This window comes from Grammomys surdaster, unplaced genomic scaffold, assembly GCF_004785775.1.
Source record: "Grammomys surdaster isolate TR1022 unplaced genomic scaffold, NIH_TR_1.0 174, whole genome shotgun sequence".
Lineage (NCBI taxonomy): Eukaryota > Metazoa > Chordata > Mammalia > Rodentia > Muridae > Grammomys > Grammomys surdaster.
The window spans coordinates 25,348,141-25,369,134 of NW_021604622.1; the positions used below are offsets into that span (position 1 = coordinate 25,348,141).

The window sequence follows — 20,994 nt, forward strand, 5'->3', positions numbered from 1 at the left end:
CCCCCTTTCCCTCTCTCTCCCTCCCCTCTCTCTCTTGTTCAGATAAATTTGTACGGTCTATCCATGGCAATTGCCATCCTAAGAGATGTGTGAACAATAGATTATGGACACTATTAAAGGAAAAGGAGGTTGAAGGGATCTCTAGGTGTTCTCTGTCCTTAAATGACTTGATATAATTGAAAAGAAGCACACACTGGGAGACAAAGAGAAGGATTGGGTGTAAGAAGCCATGTGAATAGAGTTTGGGAGGGTTTCATCCATAAGAATGCTGTGTCCAATTTACAGGGGTGGGGAGCCAGAGTGCCACTAAACCAAGGAAGATATTTCTGGTTCCAGTCAGGTGCCCAGTGTGTGATGAGAAATAAGAATGGCCTAAACCACCATCATGGCAGCACGGTGGAGAGGCATATGTTGAAGAATTCTAACAACAGTACTGTGCTTGCATGTTAGTAGCGTATCACTGAAATATGTTCAGGGTCATCTATGCCTTCAAGACAGTGTCAGTGAAAGTCTTAGAAAGGGTGGTGCTCATCTTCCCTGACCAAAAAATGTAAGTTAGAAATGTGACTTTAAATAAAAGACAGACTAGATTTTTTTTCCCATTATCCATCAGTCCCATACCGAGTAACATCTGGTCACATAGCATTGGTGGTGTATGTTTGTGTGCTGGAAAGGCAATGTTCCCTTCACGGCATACGCATTGTGTTAGTCTCTGTCCCCTATGGTTCAGGCTGCTCATGTCATCACAGGGAGTCTCTCTCCTGGAGCCTTGCACCTCAATGTGCTTGGCAACAGTTCTTCCCAACTTCTTTTTACTACCAGATCCTGTTCATGGGACCAGCATTTGAGGAGAAGCTAATCGTTGTCCAGCAAGGGTAAAGATACATTGTCAGGATCCCCTGACCCCAAACATCTTCACTGTAGTTATGTTTACGCTTTAAAAAGAACAAAAATAGAAATGTTTATAACTGTTAAGGGAAGAAATAACAAATGCAGGCTGGAGTCATCAGCTTGGTTGGTTTTGTTTGTGAAGACAGTTTTTGCTAATTATAGTCATCGTGCAAGGGTTGTATTATTATACTGACCATATGTAATTAACCAGACTTTCCTCCCTCTGTGTATGAAAATAGAATGCACAGCAGTTTTGCCCATGTCACGCTCCTAAGCAAGTTCTCTTTTAGCCTTCAGTAGACACAGTCCAGAATTCATCTTTACTTGAGGAGTTCTCAAATCTCTGTATGGCATTAAATTTAATAGGGCTAGTATATCAAAAAATAGAATTATAATTATGGAAAGTCAGTTAAAAGGGAGGGTGAATGGTAAAATGAAATGAGATTTTTAATGGCTTGCCAAGAGTTATAATTAATGAGATGGGGATTTGGCCATGCATGTGACCTTCAGGTAAGAAGCAGGCAGAATTGTCTGTCTGTGAGTGGATATAGGAGGAAAATGCTTTTGCAGAAGTAAAGGATTCTCTCTACCTTGCTAACTCTCACTCCCCATTCTCCAGGAAAGGAGGCAGCTTGGAGGCCCCATCAAGTGACCAGAGAGTCATTGGAAGAGCAGAACAGTGATGTCCTGGTGCCCCTGGAAAAAGGCGTTCTGTTGTTACTCAATACCTCTGCTTGATGGCCCACTTAGAATTGTGCACATAACATGAAGCTGCTTTTCATGACAGTCTTAATTAGTGGGTCTGACCTGCTTCAGGGTCTGTCTTGTACTGAGATTTTCTTTGAACATTAGTTGCAAACAAATGAAGAATAAAACCCAGCACAATGCTAGCAGGCTTGCATGCCCAATCCATCCTGTGGTTCAGCTTCTTTACACACCACATGGGCTCCTGAGGCTACAAAGAATTGTTTTTGTCTGATTAAACACAAGTCCCTTTGAACTCCATGGGGGTTCGTTTCCGCTTATACTTTCTTGTAACTAATTATGGAGTTATCTTCGTCTTCTTTTCCTTCTTCTCTGGGTTTGATTTGGAAGCCAATGTCTCAACAAGTCAGCCTGCCTCACCTGCTTCGTCTTTTCCTTAAACTGAAAAAAAAAATCTATCAAATTTCATACCCTGAGGGACAGGGAGGCAGAAATCAATGTCTCTATTTGCAATCCCCCATTTCTTTTTGTTTATGTACAGAAAATTGGTTGACTAAAAGACAAGCAAATAAGAAAAAATGTCTAGTGACTGGTGCATAAAGCAGGTTAGTAATGCATCTACGTACCACACCCAGAGCCTGCCTTCTCAGGTAGCCCAGGGGCAAGAAATACAGTTGTCAAGGTAGCTGAGGACTTTACTGGGAAGGGATAATGGAGAAAGTTTGGATGAGGGATCATCTTAGAATCTTTATGTCTAGAGACAGAATTCAATTTGCAAGCATGCAAATGTACATGTGGAGATGTCATACTGGTCTGTGAGTGGGATTAAATAATTAGATTAATTCTTAAATCAATACCATGACGATTATTCATTCTAAAGTTCTTCTGTGAATTATAGAAGTTGTGGGTAGTAACAGAGGACAAATTGAGCCTTGTAATGAAGTATATGGGGTTTGTTTATTCATCTTTGTGTATCTTTGTTTCTTTGAGAAACACACACACACACACACACACACACACACACACACACATATATATATATATATATATATATATATATGTATATATATATATATAGATATTTTTTTTTTTCCCATTCTGACCTGCTCCTATGGACACTCTATGTGCTGCAATAGTAAAGACCATCTGTGTCTTGGCATCTATCAAATCTTTTCTTCATGTCCATTTACTCCAGAGTTGCAAAAGCAGCGAATAACCACAAGCCCTATAACCATTAGGATTTCTAGAAGGCTCCTCCATTTAGTTCTGTGAGAAGGAGCTTTCGGATTGTTCCTCAACCTGCTCTTTGTTTACCACCCCGTCTCAGAAGAGGAGCCGTAGATGGAATGGCTGTACTGCACAGCATGGGTACCACCCAGAGATCCCTAATCATTTACTACAGCATACCCCAAGGCTGGCTCCCGCCCCTCACGTCTTCCCCAGACTGCCTGCTATTCTGTGTCCTGCATTCTGTCTTTTGTGATTATTCCCGATAGACCAGACATTATAACCTTTAAGAGTTCATGCAGATCAGGTCTTCCTTCCCCTCGCATATACATCTTGGCTTCCCAGGGCCTTGCAACAGGAAATGAAGACAGATACACACTGCTTATTACTATGGATCTTAATTATTTAGAACCCAGATGAATCCACTCAAGATTTTCTGTGGTAACAGCAGTATAATTGAGTATTTAGAGTCATGACCATATTCTTGGTGAGTCAAGATAATGACTAACTTTTTAGTAGTAAGTTTGTGTCTTTGTCAGTGACATAAACCTGGGTCTTTTATGTTGGCTTGCAAGATAGCACACGCCTTGCCTCCCTCTCAACTTTTCCTTCCCTCCCCCTCCCCTGTTCAATTACCCATGGATCCACTCACCAAGGAGCACCTCTTGGAATCTTCTCTCATAGACCTCTGTGAAGCTGTTTCTTCCAATCCTTATTCCATCTTAAATGTTACCTGCAGAAGGGCTCCCCTCTCTGTACTCTGTTTCACATCCATCTGTGTCACACTATGACCCCACCTCCTTCTCTGTAATCATCGTGGTATTTACTGTCTTTCATTGATCTGCTTCCCTCATTGGGTATCTCAGGCTGTGAGTTCAGCAGTAGTCTCTATTTATTTTCCTGTGTTGTCTCTAGTTTCTAGAGTGATGTCAAGCATAGAGTTGGTCAGAATTGACTGTATGAAATGTTGAAAAGATGGCTAGTCATGGTGTCTGGTGGGGCCTGGTCTATTGAGGAAACATTAGTGGAATGGAACAGTGACCATGATAAACACAGTTACAAACAAGCTCAGAGCTGTGAAGCCCCTGAAGTCCTCTGGGATATGTCAGGACATCAGTATGTGAGTGTGTCAAGAACTGAACAGGAGCTTTGCAATGAGATTGTGACATAGAATTCACAGCACCCTAAGGAGCTCAGGGATGCCATAAATACAGCTTCTCGTTTGTTCTCACAATGGCTGTGTGGTCTGCTGGGACACAGGAGTGGCTGTTACACAGCCAGGCTTATGGAACCTGTCAGGTTAGTACCTGGAAATGAAAACAAGCACAGTTTCGCCAGAATAAACCTAAAGAGCAGAGCAGAAGCAAAATTTCCTTTCCTTTCCACATCTCTTAGTGGACCTCTTTGTGGTACTCAGTGATTTGACTGAGTGGGCAGGCAGAGAGCTCTCTTGGGGGTGCTGAGCTTGGGCAGAAATCCACCTCTACTGGAAATAAGACTTCTGAAGCTGTAATATCAGCTTTATGTGTCATGTTCAAAAAAAGACTTTTTTTTTTAAAAGCATCTGGGGTATTTAGCTTGGGGCTGCTGCTACCAGGCAAGCTGGGAGCAAGACATGCATCTTATGGCACTATAGGTAACAGTAACCATTAGGCTATTCTAGGAGCCCTGGACAGCTTGGTCTTTTCTTTCAGATGAAATAGGACAATAGGAATTAGATGAGGTTTCAAATGGTTTTTTGTGTGTCACTGCTGAGAATGTGCAGCGATTTTTTTGTTGGTTTTATGAAAAGCATAATGATTCTATCCATGGTTCTCATTGCTGATAGAAGAGATGAAAAGTTCTATAAATCCGTTGGCATAAAGCATTCTGCAGTCCCCACTGCCAGTGATTGCCATATGGTATGTGATAATGGAGGAAGGGCTGGCGATCCAGGCTCTAAATTAATCTGTAATGATTACTTATGGAGCGAATTTCACTGAGACACAACCATGCCCATAGACTGTGATGGCTGTGTTTATAATACATTAGAAGAAGACTCTAATATGCAAAGCCTAAAATATTTTCTATTTTACCTTGTATCAAAAAACTTATCCAAAAAATACAGACATATATATCATACAAGATCATTGAGTGTGTGTGTGTGTGTGTGTGTGCGTGTGTGTATATATATATATATACTGTTATTGATAGTCCCATAAGATACATGTCTTGCTCCCACCTTGCTTGGTAGCAACAGCCCCTAGCTAAATACCCCAGATGCTTTTAAAAAAAACTTTTTGAACATGCAATATGTGTATATTACAAATATGTTATAGATAATTGATTTTTAGCAACAGAACATAAATAAATAAACTCTGGGCACATCTATTTAAACTTCTTAGTTAAAAATGTATTCACACAAGGGCTTGCTGAAACTCACAGAGCTAGGTATCACCATCAATTTAGACAGAGTCCAGGTCACTAGATACCTACACATTATCACACAGCATACAGTAGTGACTGAGAGTTGCCATGGCAGAAGGTTTTATCCCATCATTTTTATGGTGGTCTTTTGGGGGTGGTAAGGGAGAAAAGTGAAAAGTAGCTGTGAGAGTCACTGAACAGCAGACCGTGATACTGCATTTATCCCGAGAACAAAGAAAGTCAGTGTAAGCAGACGGTGTAGCTTGGGAGCTGGGGATTGTCTACATTTGAGTAAGTCCATATGTTGGGAGGTCCATGGGGCCAACCAAGTCGAGGAATGTGATTTCTTCTCTCTGTGTGGCTTTCCTAATGAATTGGGGCACACATGGCAATGGATGTAACCGTGCTTATTTCCAACTCCCTTGAAAGATTTATCTGTCACAGACTGCGGACTAGCATTCTTTCTGGAATACTAGTGGTAGTTACTCAGTAGAATAATGGTATTAGAATGAAGTATGTGTTAATTATTGTAGTCTATTGGTAATTTACTGTTTTTTTTATGCAAGTGTCTGAAGGAAAAATAAGTGTCAAATCTGTCTTATTCCATTCCTGAAAATGGGAGTTCTATAACTTGTATGAAGGAAATAATGAATGTTACTAAGTACGTGATGGATGGCATTGCCCTGTTTCCCAGCCATAAACCTGTCACCTCCTAGAAAGAAGGTGGTTGCATTGGGCCTAAAGAGACAGGAAGTCTCATAAATCTATGGACTAGCCACTAGAGGCATACATTTTTAATTTTAAATATATTTATTTTTCTCTATATTTTTAAATGGTCAACATAAAGATTTCAGTATGACATCTTTATACACACATAACATTGGTCTTGACTTGTACTCATCCTCTACCCCAACTTCTTTTTAAAACCTTTTAAAGATTTTTAAAATTATATGTGTGTGTGTGTGTGTGTGTGTGTTTGGGGGGTATCTCCACATGACTATATGTGCCTATAGAAACCAGAAGAGGGTGTTGGATCTCCTAGAGCTGGAGTTATATGTGATTGTGAACTTCCTGATGTGTTTCGTGACACCAAGCCCAGGTTCTCTGCTAGAGGAGCATGCGTGCTTAATCTCTGAGTTATGTCTAACTTCCTACCTCTTACTGTTTCTATGTCTGTCTATCTATGCATGTATATGTGTATGCATATATGTATACAGATACAGATACATGTTTGCATCTATCATCTTCTAGGCAAATTTGGCATAATTCAAAGGACCACATTGCTTCAACAATGTCTGTGGAGAATGGGGGGAATTTTCATTAGGATAAACCTCTAATTCAATGTTACGGGCCTCGATGGTAGTTGGTTCAGAAAAGGTCTAGTTCATCTGTTATGTAATCATAGATCAAGATTACTCTGTGTTATCCAGGAAGCTTGCTTTTGAAATCTTTGATGGCTGTTGTACCACATGGAAGACAGTATATAAGTACAGTTTGAGGTGTCACCACTCTAACTGAAGAGGTAAAGTAAGTATGAGAAACACACAGAGAGGGTTGGAAAGAAGGCGGTGTACATAGTACTTGGTGTGCAGACAGGGGTACCTGAGTTTGATTCTACCACTCATATGAAAAGCTGGGTATGGGGGGTATACGCTTTAATCCCAGTGCCATAGAGATAAAGAGAGCTGATTGTCGGTGCTTGTCTGCCAGCAAGCCTAGCCTAATCAGACTATCCCAGTTCCTGGTGAGAGACTGTCTCAAAAACCACTGTGTACAGCAGCTAAGAAACAAAGGCTGGCCTCAAGTACCCTCACAGATGTGTATGCCTACACATTTCAAATTCCCATACAAGCATGTTCTCTCTGCCCTCAAAGACTGTACTTACTGAACTTCAAATACATTCTAGATCAGCAGTAAAAATAGCACATCAAAGTTTATTTGGCTAATATCAAAATATTCTAAAATTGAGTTAAAGTATAGAATTAATTTACCTACTTATTAGACTCATTATATGGCTACTAAAATTTTCCAACTGATGACATATACAATATTTTTGTTGGACAGAGCTTCACGAAATCACTTATTATATTCCTTTTGTCCTCATGGGACTCATTAATATCTTCTCCAGCCTATCTTTCTTGTGTATGCATCTATTCTTTTGAAGCTAAATTATAAATGTGACTTTGTTTCCCAGTCAGTAACTACAGTAGTCTCTTTTATATAGCAGGGACTTAATAAATATTCAGGAGCACATAAATCAGTAACTAGAATTTCCACAATTGTTGCTGCAGATTGTCATAATGATAAGTCCTGGGGAAAACGTGGGCCTGTCTTGGAAAACACGTTCTATTCTGGGTCTAGTATATACCTGGAATCTCTACTATGCAAAAAGGCCACCTTGGAACTTATTAGACGTTTCTCGAAGCAGGGAAACTTCTTTTAACAATGTGATGTGTCTCCTGGATTCTCATGCTTGCTTCTGAATTCTGCACAGGTGGTATATGACATTAGAGTATGATTTCCAGGTAACAGGCGAAAGAAAAAGAACACTGAACATATAGTTTGTGGATCGGGCAGAAGGGGAACATCGTGGCTTAAGCAAGTGGAGTTTCTTTTAAAAGCTGAACTCTGCGAATGTGGCAATGTGAACTAAGCAGCCTTTTCAAACAGTTCTCTCCAATCCTTGATATTACTTAGAGCTGATTGGCTCTTTTAACCCTAGCCAGACTTGAGGTAACCATGGCTTACATGGCAGCCTTTTTGGCTACTCCTACCTAGCATGAGGGTGGGATGGGAGATGGTGGCAGAGGAAGAAAGTACCCATTAAATAGGAAGTGCTCATTTTCCTGATTCTAGTCGTATTAGCAGCATTTGTAATTCTATAGTCATAAATCTAAAGGAAATTACTTTTTAATGTCCACTGGCACAACATTAAGATTTTGCAATTAGATTTTATAGCTCATAGTCATATGTTATGGGTCACAATGCAAGATGAAGACACCTCTGTAGGAGAGACTCACAAATTTAAGATAGAGCAGGCTGGGCACTAGCTGAATTGGGGAGGGTTGGGGGTTTCAGGCTAATCCTAGCATAGAATTTCAAGATCTCACTTTGCATAGGGATTCCAATTACTGTTTTCTAAAATGTTGACCCAACATTTCTTCTTGAGAGAGTTACTAGCACTAAAAACCAATAGCCAGCCATGTTGGTCCATGTCTTAAGGGAAGTGATACAAGGGATTTGGTAAACTAGAAAATGACAAAGGTCTAAACAACTATACGAAGAAAGACAAGCCCACTCACAAGATGTTCCTTGAAGCATCTTCCTGAGAACTTTGCATTATTGCCTCTTGACAGGTGTGTTTGAGGGAACCATGTAGAACTCAGAAGTACCTGGGCCAGTAGTTGCCTGAAACTCTTTTGTTGTTGACATTTAGCTCCTAAGATATTTTAAGTATTTGTCATAAGGATAGAGAAGTTACAAAAAATGAATGGAATCTCTGATCTAGAGTGTTTTCTGAAGGCAGTGGTCCCTCTCAGTGGATTAAGTGAGGAATGGTTGGTCCCTGATGAAATGTTTTGTTCTGACTTCCTTCTAGATAGACACACCCATGAGGTTTGGAGGTTGAAGTCCTCGTACGTCTAGTTTTAGGAGTGATTCTTGTTGTGGAACACTGACTCCTGCTCAAAGGGAACTTGACTTATGACATCAGATTTTGTCTAGAAAGGGGAACTGTAAGAGAAAGGAGGGTAACATTTGCCAAGCAGGTTACAGTAAAGCACACCAGTACCGACATGCTATCCTATTCTTGTTATGGGTTTTAAACATTTCACCCTCTTGGTTTTTGATCATAGTCTTAGCTTAGATTATGTTGATAGGGCAAGCTATGTAATGCACTGAAACTGCAACTGAACTTCACAAAAGAAAAGAAGCTTGCCAGCTTTAAAGGGCATTAACTATCTTTGAGGTAAGATTGCCTTTTTATACCTTAGGAAAAGCGAGCAAAAGACTTGCCAAAATGTTCTGTGTACCCAACCCTGCACTCTGTTTTCTGGTGTGCCAACAATAGCTGGCTCTTACAGCTTCAGCACAGTGTCTGGTTCACCTACCACCCATGGACTACACCCACACATCAGGAACTCAGGGTTGAGTGCATAGATCTTTAGTTCTTCAGGTCAACTTACTCAATCCTGTCTTCTTACAGAACCTTCCATATCCCAGTAGAGCAGGTCTGTCCATGGTGGGCGTTTTCATTCTTAATATTTACAAAACATTTGCGTTCTAAAACCTGGATAGTGGACATGGTAAATGGGTTATGTGCTTGTGAGTGCCTGCGTGTGTGGTGTGTGTGTGTGTGTGTGTGTGTGTGTGTGTGTGTGAATGAGTGTGAGTCTATGTTGTATGGCATTGACATAGAAGTCAGAGGCCTACCTTGAGTAGCAGTCTTTCTCTTCCACATCATGTGACAGTGTCCCTTGTTGTTATCACTGAGTATGCAAGGCAAACTGGCCTAAAACTTCAGAAGATTCTTTGCCTCTACCTCCTATCTCCCTGTAGAAGTACTGACATTACAAATGTGTGCCTGATGTGTCGGAATTTCTTTGTGGCTTGTGGGCACCAGAAGAACTAAGGTTGGCAGACTAGCATAAGCCTTCTCCCCAGCTCTGAAAGTGCTCCCTTTCAGATCCTAATTGATATTTAGATCATTATTAATATTAACAATAGAAAAAGCAGTAGCTGTTGTGTGCAGGCTGAAAGAGAAGCTGGCTTTGTGAGCCCAGCTTCCTGAGGTTGCGTTTCGCTGTTGCCTAGTCTGCAGTTGAAAATCAAGTGGGTCTTGATTTCGCTTAACAATGTATCAGTAGGACTAAGTTTACTCTTGAGATGTAGAGGTTGCTGCTTTTCCTTTTCCGACTTTGGAAATGTGCTGCTGCATTTCTTTGTCTGATGAGGCTTCATAATAGTGCTCCATGACGAGTTGAGCTTATGTGTCATTGGCTTTTGATCTAAGCATGACTTCTCTCACCATGTTTCAATTTTCTTACCTACGATGAAGCAGCAGTGAGAGAAATATGGAGATTCAGAGTCGGGAGCTATTTATAACAGAACCTAGAACCAACTGCGCTGCTGAGTTTTTACATTAGTTAGTTTGGAACTGGTGGTCCTGTTTCATATTCTCTATGTATAGCTTCAATGACAGAGTCAGCCAAGTGGCTTTAGGAGACATACACATAGTAGGTTTTGCTTTGTGCTTCAACATCTTCATTTGATGCATGTTGCTTTCTTTCTGTGGCTTGGGAAGTATTTTCCTATTATGTCCAGTCCTCACTGACTGTACATTGTGATTCTAATTTCAGCCTGGAATTCAAATTCGTATAGATTTTTTGAAACATTTTCTCTGTCCCCAGGATAGACTGAAGAGTGAAAGAATGAGGGAGGATATTAGAGCTGGCACATGGCAGTTCTTATTCATCCTCATCCATTTTGACAATTCAAGCCACATTGGGCTGGTTAGAGTCGTGCTGCATGCTGTCGCCTACTCAGCCTGGATTCACTGCCAGGTTTGGATCAAGAGCTGCTCCTCACACCAGGATCCCCTTTGTGGACCATATTTTCAGATTGCAAAAGTTTCTCAGCTTATGGCATCATTACCTAGAAAGTTTTTTGCTTGTTTGAGATAACGGTTTTTCTATTTTATTCCCTCCTGTATGATGAAGGGGCACTGACTTGCAGATGTATATCCAGCACACACTTGAAAGCCCCCAATTACTTTTGACCAAATTCATTAACCCTCACTCATGTTGATTAAAAATAGTTTTCTTGAAAGTGCAAGCAACATTTCTTTTAAAAGCAGAAATGGTACACTTTTGATAAAATATTGACAAAATATCACCCATGAGCTTATGTTGCCATACGAATGCACAAATTAACATGCCTGACTTTGTGGTAGACAGTCATTAGAGGACATGTGTCAGTAATATGTTTGTGCTATGATTAGGTTTTCCAGAGTGTTCCCCAAGTGTCATAAATGACCCATGGGGTATTCAATTTGAATTTATCAGCTTTGTGTCAGTTCCCTTCCTGCGGTGGCCTCATAAGCCATTTTGCTCAAGTTCCCTTCCATCATACGAATCTTCCAGCTGCATCAGAGAAGGAAGGAGTGCTGTCTCTCTGTCTACTTTCTTCTTTGTCTCTCTTGACCAACTGCAAAACTCATTTTGTGCCCACTGTCCAGGCTCTGGAGACTTCTCTCTTGACCCACATCAACTTGAACTGGCCTAGCTACTCTGTTTCTGTTCATTTTATGACTTTTGGAAGTCAGTCTTGATACTGACTAATTACTATTGTTGACATCTGTTACCATGAAAGTAAATTGTATATTTTATGATGCTAGAATTGCTGGGTCATTCTCATATTTATTAGGTAAGCCTAATTCCCTCTGTCTCATATGAGCAAATGCATGCGTGTGTATGGAAATGTGTATATTTGTGCATGAATGTATACATATGTATTTTTGTGTACATGTATATGTGTATGTTTCTATATATGTACACACATGTTTCTGATATGATGACACCATATACATTTATTTCTTCAACATAATTTAAGGTGTTTTTTTGGTTGATCTCTGAGATTCCTATCTTAGAATGCTATTGATTCAGTCTTACTACATAGCTTATCTTGATAATTACAACTTCAAACTGAGTTGGGAAACTTTACTTTTTTGTATGGAATAACTGGTGAAATGTTTGCATTATATTATCCTCGTGCATTTTGTCTTAATGCACATAAACCTAATCTTGTTGCTTCTCAAGCATGCCATATGTTGGAGATCATTATCCAATTAGTTTATGTGCTGTTAATAGCAAATTAGCACAAGCAAATAAGCTCTAAAGTAATGCTTAAATTAGGAACACTAGATAGAGTTGTATATGTTGGAGGGAAGTAACTTAGTTAAACTAGAGACATTAAAGGGAAAAGAACTGACTTAGTAAAGGAATAAAGAGATTTAAAGAGATGAGATTGAGGGGAAGTCAGATCCCTGGTCTTCAGGAGAGGATAGTGCCTTGTGACTCTGGCCTGCAGGGAATACTGCAAGCCTGTGGTTTGTGCATGCAGGGGCTTAATTGGAGAGGGTGGTTTGTGTAGCAATTCTCACAAGGACCTTGAGAGATTCAGTTAAGAAATAAAGGTATGTGGTGTACAAAGTTGGGGTAGACTAACATGGATGAGGAATTCAATGGACAATTAAAATGAAGAAATTTACAATTTGATTTGTACAATTTGATTTGACTGTCACCCAGAAAGGACACTGTTCTTTGGGGGGGGGCAAGGGGAGTACATTTTAATTTCAATTAATGAAATAAAACAACATTGATCGCTACACTGTTAACTTGTTTTCCTTTCTTTACTCAGCTTCTTGATCTGTCTACAGGGTGTTTTCAGAAGTACCACTGTTTTCCTTGTCCTCTTTATTGTTCCTCAGAGTAGCAGCTCAACCTGAAGTGATTCTCTTCATCTCACTCCTATTAGACGTTGTTCCACTCCTGATTGGTGGATGCATGGCAAACAAGCTAGCTGATTGTTTTATGATACTTGTAGTAAGTTTTCTTCCTCTTACTTATATTGTATATCACCACCAGCAGCAGCAGCAGCAGCAGCAGCAGCAGCAAGGCCAGCCTTCACTTTGCTGTTTGTTTGTTTGTTTGTTTGTTTGTTTTTGGAAGAGGACCCAAGTCCTCAGCTCTGGAGCCTGGAAGTTATGGTGAATGAAGTGAGATATACTCCCTCCAGCCTGCAAGACTGTACTAGGGCTCTTCGTGGGTTTCTATCTGAATGCTGATGCTTTTGAACTTACATGTCATGTCAGCTCTTCTGCTCTGAGTGATTATGAAAATGTCTCTGCAGTCCACCTTCTACCTGTCAGCTTTAGTGGGAGACTTTCTCGTGCTTGCTGATCTATGATCTTTCAGTAAATCCAGTCATGCCCCCTGAACACTGACTTTTTGGTTTAACTTGAAAATATTCTTTAATTTTTCTACCTTGGTATCACTCCAACAGCCAGTCTGACTAATGAGACCCTCACACACCTCTTGGATAGAAATGCCTCTTTCCATTCCTGGACCTAAAGTCTATGGTATTTAGTGTTTTACTATCTAATACTCTTATTTTCATTCACTATACTTTCCACAGCACCCTCTCTGTCAGTGTCCCATGCCTATTTTTAGAATCTTTGTTTCAGTAAGTTAAGTGCTCACTTGAAAATTCGGAAGAGTTCTCTTGTTACATCTGTTATAAAGTTCAGACTGAATATGAATTTCTCTATAGTTTATGTGTAAGTATGCCTTTGATTTCCAGTCCAGGGTTTCTTAAGCTGTTGCTAATTTCTTTTCTCGTCATTCTTCCTCTTTGATTCACTGACTCTTGAGTGGACTCACTCATCCTTAGACTTTAAATTCAGACCTTACTCAATGGGTACCCAATAAAAGACACCATTTCTATGTTGTAGACACCAGAACCTTGGTTTTCATTTCCCATCACCTGGAAGTACTATGCGAGTAAGAATGGTTATATGATCTATCTATCTATCTATCTATCTATCTATCTATCTATCTATCTAGAAACCATGGCCTCCATGTTAGAATAAGAGTGGCTAGATGAGGTAGTACAAGAGGGAAAACATGGTCTTCATTTTAGAATAAGCATGGTTAGATGATGGGCTGGAGAAATGGCTCAGCTGTTAAGAGCATTGGCTGCTCTTTCAGAGGAGCTGGCTTCAATTCCCAGCACCCACAAAGAAGCTCACAACTGTCTTTAACTCCAGTTCCAGGCCACGCAACATCTTCATCCAGACATGCATGCAAGCAAAATACTAATGCATATAAAATAAGCATAAAGTCATTAAAACAAGAAAATCTTTTATACAAAGTGTGGTCTCTCTAATGGAGAAAGCGTCATTACATGAGATCAAGACAGAGGAATACTGTGGTCTCCATATTTCTCCCTTGCCTCCTGCTCTTCTAGGACATCTGCACTATGATTCTAGATAATTCTTGCCTCTGCCCTATGGTTCTGGATGACTGTTTCTATTGGGCCTTCTAGCCTCTCCTCTCTGTAGCTGTAAAATTCCTACAGCCCTATAAACACTTATAAACTATATTTATACTTATAGAGGTATTAACACTATTGCCCTAACTGCATTATAAGTTCTTAGAAAGATCATTTACTAATAAAATTTTATAGCATTGCAATCTTGTATTTACATAGTTATAAATGAATAGTTGTTTTTAATCAATTTGTGGTAAACATGGAAAAAAATGTGTGTAAAATACCAAAAAGAATCTGGGTTACCATTTATATTAAATTTTCAAAAACAAGATTTCTATAAGCTTGGACCAAAATAGCTTTCAATCAATGTGAATTTCCTAGTAACTGATAATGAAGATATTTTACTATCCACTCACAAGGCCACCCCTGCTTCATGAGTTTTGTGAAAAGTTTTCCATAGTAGATCTGTTTTTATCTTCAGTGTCTGTTGAAATGTGTTATTGCCTTTCTTTCAGCCAATAACAGTATTGGTTTGACAGTTGGCATATGCCCATTTAGTCAGTATGATATTACTCAAACACTAAATCAAAGAAAACGAGCATCTGATTATATGGTTGTTTGCCAAGGAAGAAGAGTTCTATGTCCAGTGGGGTTAGTGAGTACGTAAGCCTCAGCCCTGGGGTCTCACAAGAAATGGTTGTTCCCATTCTATATTCCTTTGATGGGTCCCGTGAATGCTCATCTGTAGCCAATGGAAACTACACATCTGGCTTGTAAATCACAAACAAGCCTTGCAGTCTGCAGTGCTCTTTATTGGGTGGCTGCCCTTTGTGTTTTTCAGGTTCATGTATGAAATATGTGATATCCTGACAAAGACCTCCAGGGGCCCCTAATGATGACACCAAGGGACCTCCCAGTCCCCATCACTCTGCCTGCTTCCTGACCTGCCCTCTCTGTCCTGTCATCCTGGTGGCAGATCATCCTTTTCCTTTTGTTTTGTTGTTTTGTTGGTTTTACCCTTTTTTTATTTGTTCCTTTTTGTTTTTTTCATATATAGAAATTGGCCCCTGGTTACGGGAATTCAGAGCCGAGAATGCTGTCGATTTCTCGAGGTTAACATTTGACCCAGGACAGAAAGAACTTGTCGTAGGAGCAAGGTGAGAGATGCTGTTTTTCCTCTACAGGCATTTTCTGATTTCACTGTACATCTATGCGCGACACCTGGGTTTCTTGGCTGAAGTCAATGTGTACTGAATAGTGTAATTTCATCTAAGAATGTCGTGCTATACACATGTCATGTGGTCTATCCTCAGAGAGGGAGCAGATGTGCTCCTCACTGCAAGCCTGGGTCAACACCCGCTCCCCCAAGCTGCAGCAACTCCTTAGATCTGAATTCACGAAATAGGTCAGCCCATCATTTCAGAGGGGATTTCTAGCAGGGTTCTGGTCTTACTTTAAAGGAGATAAAGTTACTTTAGACATGAGAAAAGTGAGACAGGGAGTAAATAAACTTGTCCAGAGCCATAGACCCTGTGGGAGATGGGCCCCATTTCCAAACCCAGGCAGTTTGATCCAGTGAAACATGTTGTTGACTTATCTGCATGTTTGTCCATAAAGTTCGAGAGCTCATAGGCCTCCATGAGCTTCTTGGACACCCTCCATTGCCGTTTTGGTGACATTGAATTGCCCATTGCCAGAAAGCTGAGAAATCAAGGGAAAGATTGTCATGACTCCTCTCACCCCACGGAGAGACAAAGCCGATTCCTGTGTGTGGAGTCAGCATCTGTGTACATCTGAATCCAGGAGCCCAACATACACATTTAGAGCTGTCTCCCTCATGCTCACTGATATCTACTCTGAAAATGTGTGCAATTTCTACATTCAGAAATGTGTCATATGTAAATATAAATTCTTCTGGAACCAGAAGAAGGTATCTAGAACAACTGGTTGTGCATTTCTCTGTCATATCAAATTCTTTGTAAGACACCTATTTTGTAGATCGAGAGTTTGTAAAATTCCCACATAGACCCAAGTGAAGCTGAATTTAACTTGTGTACTTGATCTTTTGGTTAAACATAGTATGTCTCCTAAAAACTTCTTTCAGATCCTATTTCAGAGCATTTGGGGAGGACATGAAGGGTCATGGACTTTACACCACAGCTCACCTGTAGGTTCTGAGCAGCCCGAATGTATGTTCCAATGGTTAGGTAGTAGGATATACAACTGAAACTGTCAGTATACGGATAGAAGGTGGCCTGCGGTCACAGTGCTGGGTAGGTGGCACTGGCACTTTGGATGGTTGTGAGGAGAGTGTGGGTGTGAGCCAGACAGATTCCTGGTGCCTTTTTCCTCAAGCTCTTTCATAGATAGGACAAGGGAATTTCTGATACTGTCAGCCCACTCTTTAACTGACAGTGTGGGCTGTACATTGCAAGGGTTTTAGGTTGGCCTCCTGATGTCTAGATTTTTCTTTTCTGTTTGAAACCTCTTTTTATATAATGGCTGCTCTTGGGAGCAGCATTGGATACCAGCTGAGTGTCTGGTTTGACTGCCAGCATCTGCTTGATGTCTCATGCCTCTCATAATTTCCCACATGCTCTAGGTCTATGGAATTATTTAAGCTTCTCATAGCTATTAAGTGTATTCTCTTGCCTCTGGGATTAGGTTTGAATTTTTCCAGAATACTGGCTACTCCTCAGTCAGCCCACGCATAATTTTCTTCTTGGGTATATCTTTCTCTTAGAGAAGGTCCTGACCCAATATCCTTTACTGGGTTTGAATCCCAACATTGCCTATGTTTCATCGTTCAATTAGTATTCAAGGGTCTACTGTTATTACTGCACTGTTAAGGGTAATGCATTATTCCTTTACAAGTGTCACCCTTTTCCTAGGTAACAGATGTGACAAGCCTTTTTTGTTTGTTTGGTACCCTGAAATGTAGCACAGTTCCTTCCTCCTTGTAGAAACCCAAAGATATCAGACTAGGTGACAAGCTTAACACTAAGATTTGATTTGTTCCTTTATATATGTCTGAGAAAATTTTAGGAAAACAGATTTACAATAACCTCGGTTTAATTCCAGATAGTTACATCTGTAACAAACATGAAAAGGTAACATGCTATATATCTCAAGGCTTGCCTTCAACTGTGACCCAAGCAGAAGAGGCCCTTTCCTCAAAGGCAGGTACAAATACGGCCCAAACTATGTTGATCTTCTATACCTAAGTTATCTTTCAAACTGTTTTAAAAGGCTTTCTATTAGCTTGACTCAAGAGTCTCCATCATCACTGGAGGACTAGAAAATTTGGCATTTGGTCAAGATATCAGCTTCTCTTAAGGGATGTAAGAAAACACAGAGTAAACCACAGATTGTGACAAGCTTCTGTGCCTGCTCTGGCTGCAGTAGCAATTAGGGATGGTTCTCAATGGAAAACCATCCTTGGTCATTTTCATCTAAGCAACTCTGCTTGTCTCTCGAGCATTGCTTTCCAATGGACCAGTTCCTGAGTCACCCTGGTGGGCAATGTTGTGTGGTGTCCAGAATAAAGACAACAGAAGACAGTATGCTCAGTAATGCCTGAATTTCAGATAATTGTAACCTAATATTTTATAATAAGTATGCTTTGGAAGCCTGGACACCCTAGGGACAAGGGCTGCAGTCTATATTTTAGAACAATGTTTAATACACTGTAGCTACTTGACAAATGAGAGAGGACTAAGCTGGCCTTCCCAAGCTTGTGACCCAGAGCCTGCTTCTGAGCCTAATTTTCTTATCTTTAAAGTTGGTACGATTATCATCATCTCTTCCAGCTGTAGTGAAGATTAATGAAACAGTCCATGACACACTCTAGCTACCTTAACAAGCTCCCAGCAAGCCTGCAGTGTGAGGAAACCATTCAAATTCCAGATGAATCCACATTCAGACACATCATCATTTCAGGCAGATAACCCCAAAGGAAGAAGGGAGAAATTTCATCTAGGAAATTTGGTGGGATTAGGCTCAGAATGTGTAAGAAGGACTCTGACCACTTATCAATTTTTAAAAATAGCCCAGCCCTCAGGTTCTTATATGGGAAGGCATGACCTAGCAAGACAAGTTTGGATAACATGTGTGTTTTTCAGAAACCAGAAATGATTTAAAAATATGAGCCGTGGAAAAACAGAATGGATATGTTTATTTTGTTCCTCGTTAGCACTCGATGCTGCTTCCCTTTACGCCGGTGATGCTTTCTGTCACCGAGATTGAAGTCAGTTAAAGATCCTTAGAACTCTTTGATAAAATGAGGTCATTGTGCAGAACAAGGAAAATAAGCCCTCAGGCATTCTGTGCTTATGTAAGACCAGGACGGATATGATTAGGAAGCCACACAATTTCCAGAAGGATTTATTCACTAACGGTATGCAAGGTGTGCATTGATTTTCATATGCATTTAAATGCACTGTTGTTCAAATCCTGCTTTACTCTTGTTTCTTTACATTTTAATAATGTTCACCTTTGCAACTGTCATACTGGGCCATCTTCCCTTTAAGGGAATGTGGAAAATGTTATAAGACATTAGGAAAACAGCGCTTCCAAAGATAGCTACAATTCACCTTCCCGTTATTTGCTTCTGGTATTTGACTTCCATGTGTTTCTATTCTTAGGATAACATGTGTCTGGTGTATATATATATTTCTTGTCAAAAAACCTACCAAAATCAATTTCATGGAATGAAAGAAGAAAGGAAAATCAAAGCAAAAGAATATGCGATCGCGTGCGGTGTTTGTGTGGCTAACTGTAAAAGGAATGGCAGTAATGTACTTCACGAGCTACAAGGCTCCATTTTGCTGTAGATGCAAATGTAGCAGCAGATGGAAGAGAGGGTGATAACATTTATATTTTGCAAATGAGTTCTTCTTGTGACTTGGATTCAATCTAAGGGGTGGCAACCAATGATCTTGAGACACAGAGATCTGTGGGACACATTGAATTTGAATGGTGATTGCCTATGACAGTTGACTTGATGTACACAGCATGGTGTATAGTACTGGTTACTTGCAAGTTAGCTCCATACAATAGTACAAAATGCTGTGTGCTTGTCATGAGAGAATGCATCATCAAAGCTCCTGTAGGGTGTTTGGACACTTCTTTAAGATGGCTTTCTAAATGAAAGCATTGTTTCACCTGTATCTTGTTTCAAGATGTTTTTACTTTAAATTCTATTTGTCTCATATGCTATCAATTACTTACCTTCCATATTTAACATCTCACGCTTTTATTCTTCTTCTAAAGTCTTCAATGTAAATGTAGACATACCCAATGAGGGGTATATATTTACCCGTGGTGTTTTAGTCAGAATGGACCCAGATAGTGCTCACAAACCAACTCTCACTCACAGTCCAGCTAACTCAACTCCCTGTTCTGTAAAGTGGTGAAATTAAGACCCAGAAGCCAGATAATAACTGTGATTGATAACAAATTTAATAATTTAATATTTTGGAAATATTTGGCTCTTCTTCAATCAGAATTCTATCAGGAAACAGTAATACTTTTGACTACATCAAGTAAGACAGATTCTGGGTCTGGTTAAATCTTCTTATTCACATGATTTGATGTGAGAACAACCATTAGTGCCACACCTTACACGCCTGACTTCAGTGTGGATCAGCCTATAGCAGTAGACCTTGTACACTCACTCTATGGGTGCATATTCTGAACACTTGATCATTCCAACTCATACTTGAGAACAATGCAGAGAAGTCTCTGGATCACCTTCTTAATCAATGAATATTCTTCTAGCTAGTTGAGGATATCTCTATTGCTGGATAGAAAAGAGTATATATTACCAATCAGCATGGCCTTTTGTTTTGTTCTGTTTTTTAACAGAAGAAAGAAATGTAAAAGTCACTAATTCAGTTGAAAACCTGAGTGCTCCTAAGGAAGAGGTTAGTTTTCTCTAGAAATCACAGTGATTGGTTGAATAATTTCAGTGTATTTTTTAACCATTTGTTTCCCCCATGTTCAAAATTGAGAATTAAAACTGAAGGAAAGAGGCACATACTTTCCCTTTAGCTGAATTTGCCTTATGTCTTTGGAACTGCTAGAAATTTTAAACACATTAAAGTTCTGTGTTTACAGAAGACCTTCATTAATTCATGCTCTGGGTGTCACAGACTCCCAACAATTTAGCTCTTTAATTTGTGTGTCTGGGAGATGAAAAAGAACATCTTTATAAGTTGTTCTTTTAAGCATGAAAACAATGTATAGAGTTAGTAGAACTGTGTGTTCCTAGACCATGGTTACTTAGCAGTTTCTAGTAGGGAGAGTAGGTTCTCTTGATGGTTTGTCTTAAGCTGATTCTAGCTTTTCCCATAGGAAGCCAGGGCACTGGAGTTTTGTGTTCCTAATAACCTTCCAATAAATTATTTTAAGTGAGCATGTGTTCTCATAAGACTATGCCAAGTAACAAAGCAGGCTCCTGTTTAATTAAAATGAGGGTTGTTTTTTTCCCCCTCTTCACAAAACAAGTATTTTACTACTTCTAATGAAGGTGTGTCAGGGAGAGGTTAATTTAGAGTCAGGTAAAGTTAACTTTTCCAAAATTGCCTAATGCCATTCTCTGTTGTTGTTTCTTTTTTCCAGATAGCTATAATTCTTATTTTTGCTTTAAAATTTTGCCTGGGATTTAACCTGCTGGAACTATTGTATCATTAAAGGCAAACATAGAAATGCTTATAG

The 20,994-nt window shown here is 39.8% G+C and overlaps 1 protein-coding gene across 1 annotated transcript in view; it reads left to right on the forward strand.

Moving 5' to 3' along the window:
* The window catches only part of Sema5a (semaphorin 5A), a 433,461-nt gene that overhangs the window by 185,679 nt on the left and 226,788 nt on the right, over positions 1–20,994 (forward strand). The window contains exon 4 of the mRNA XM_028767632.1: positions 15,335–15,434. Within this exon, the coding sequence (XP_028623465.1) occupies positions 15,335–15,434 (100 nt within the window). The remainder of the gene's footprint in view (positions 1–15,334; positions 15,435–20,994) is intronic.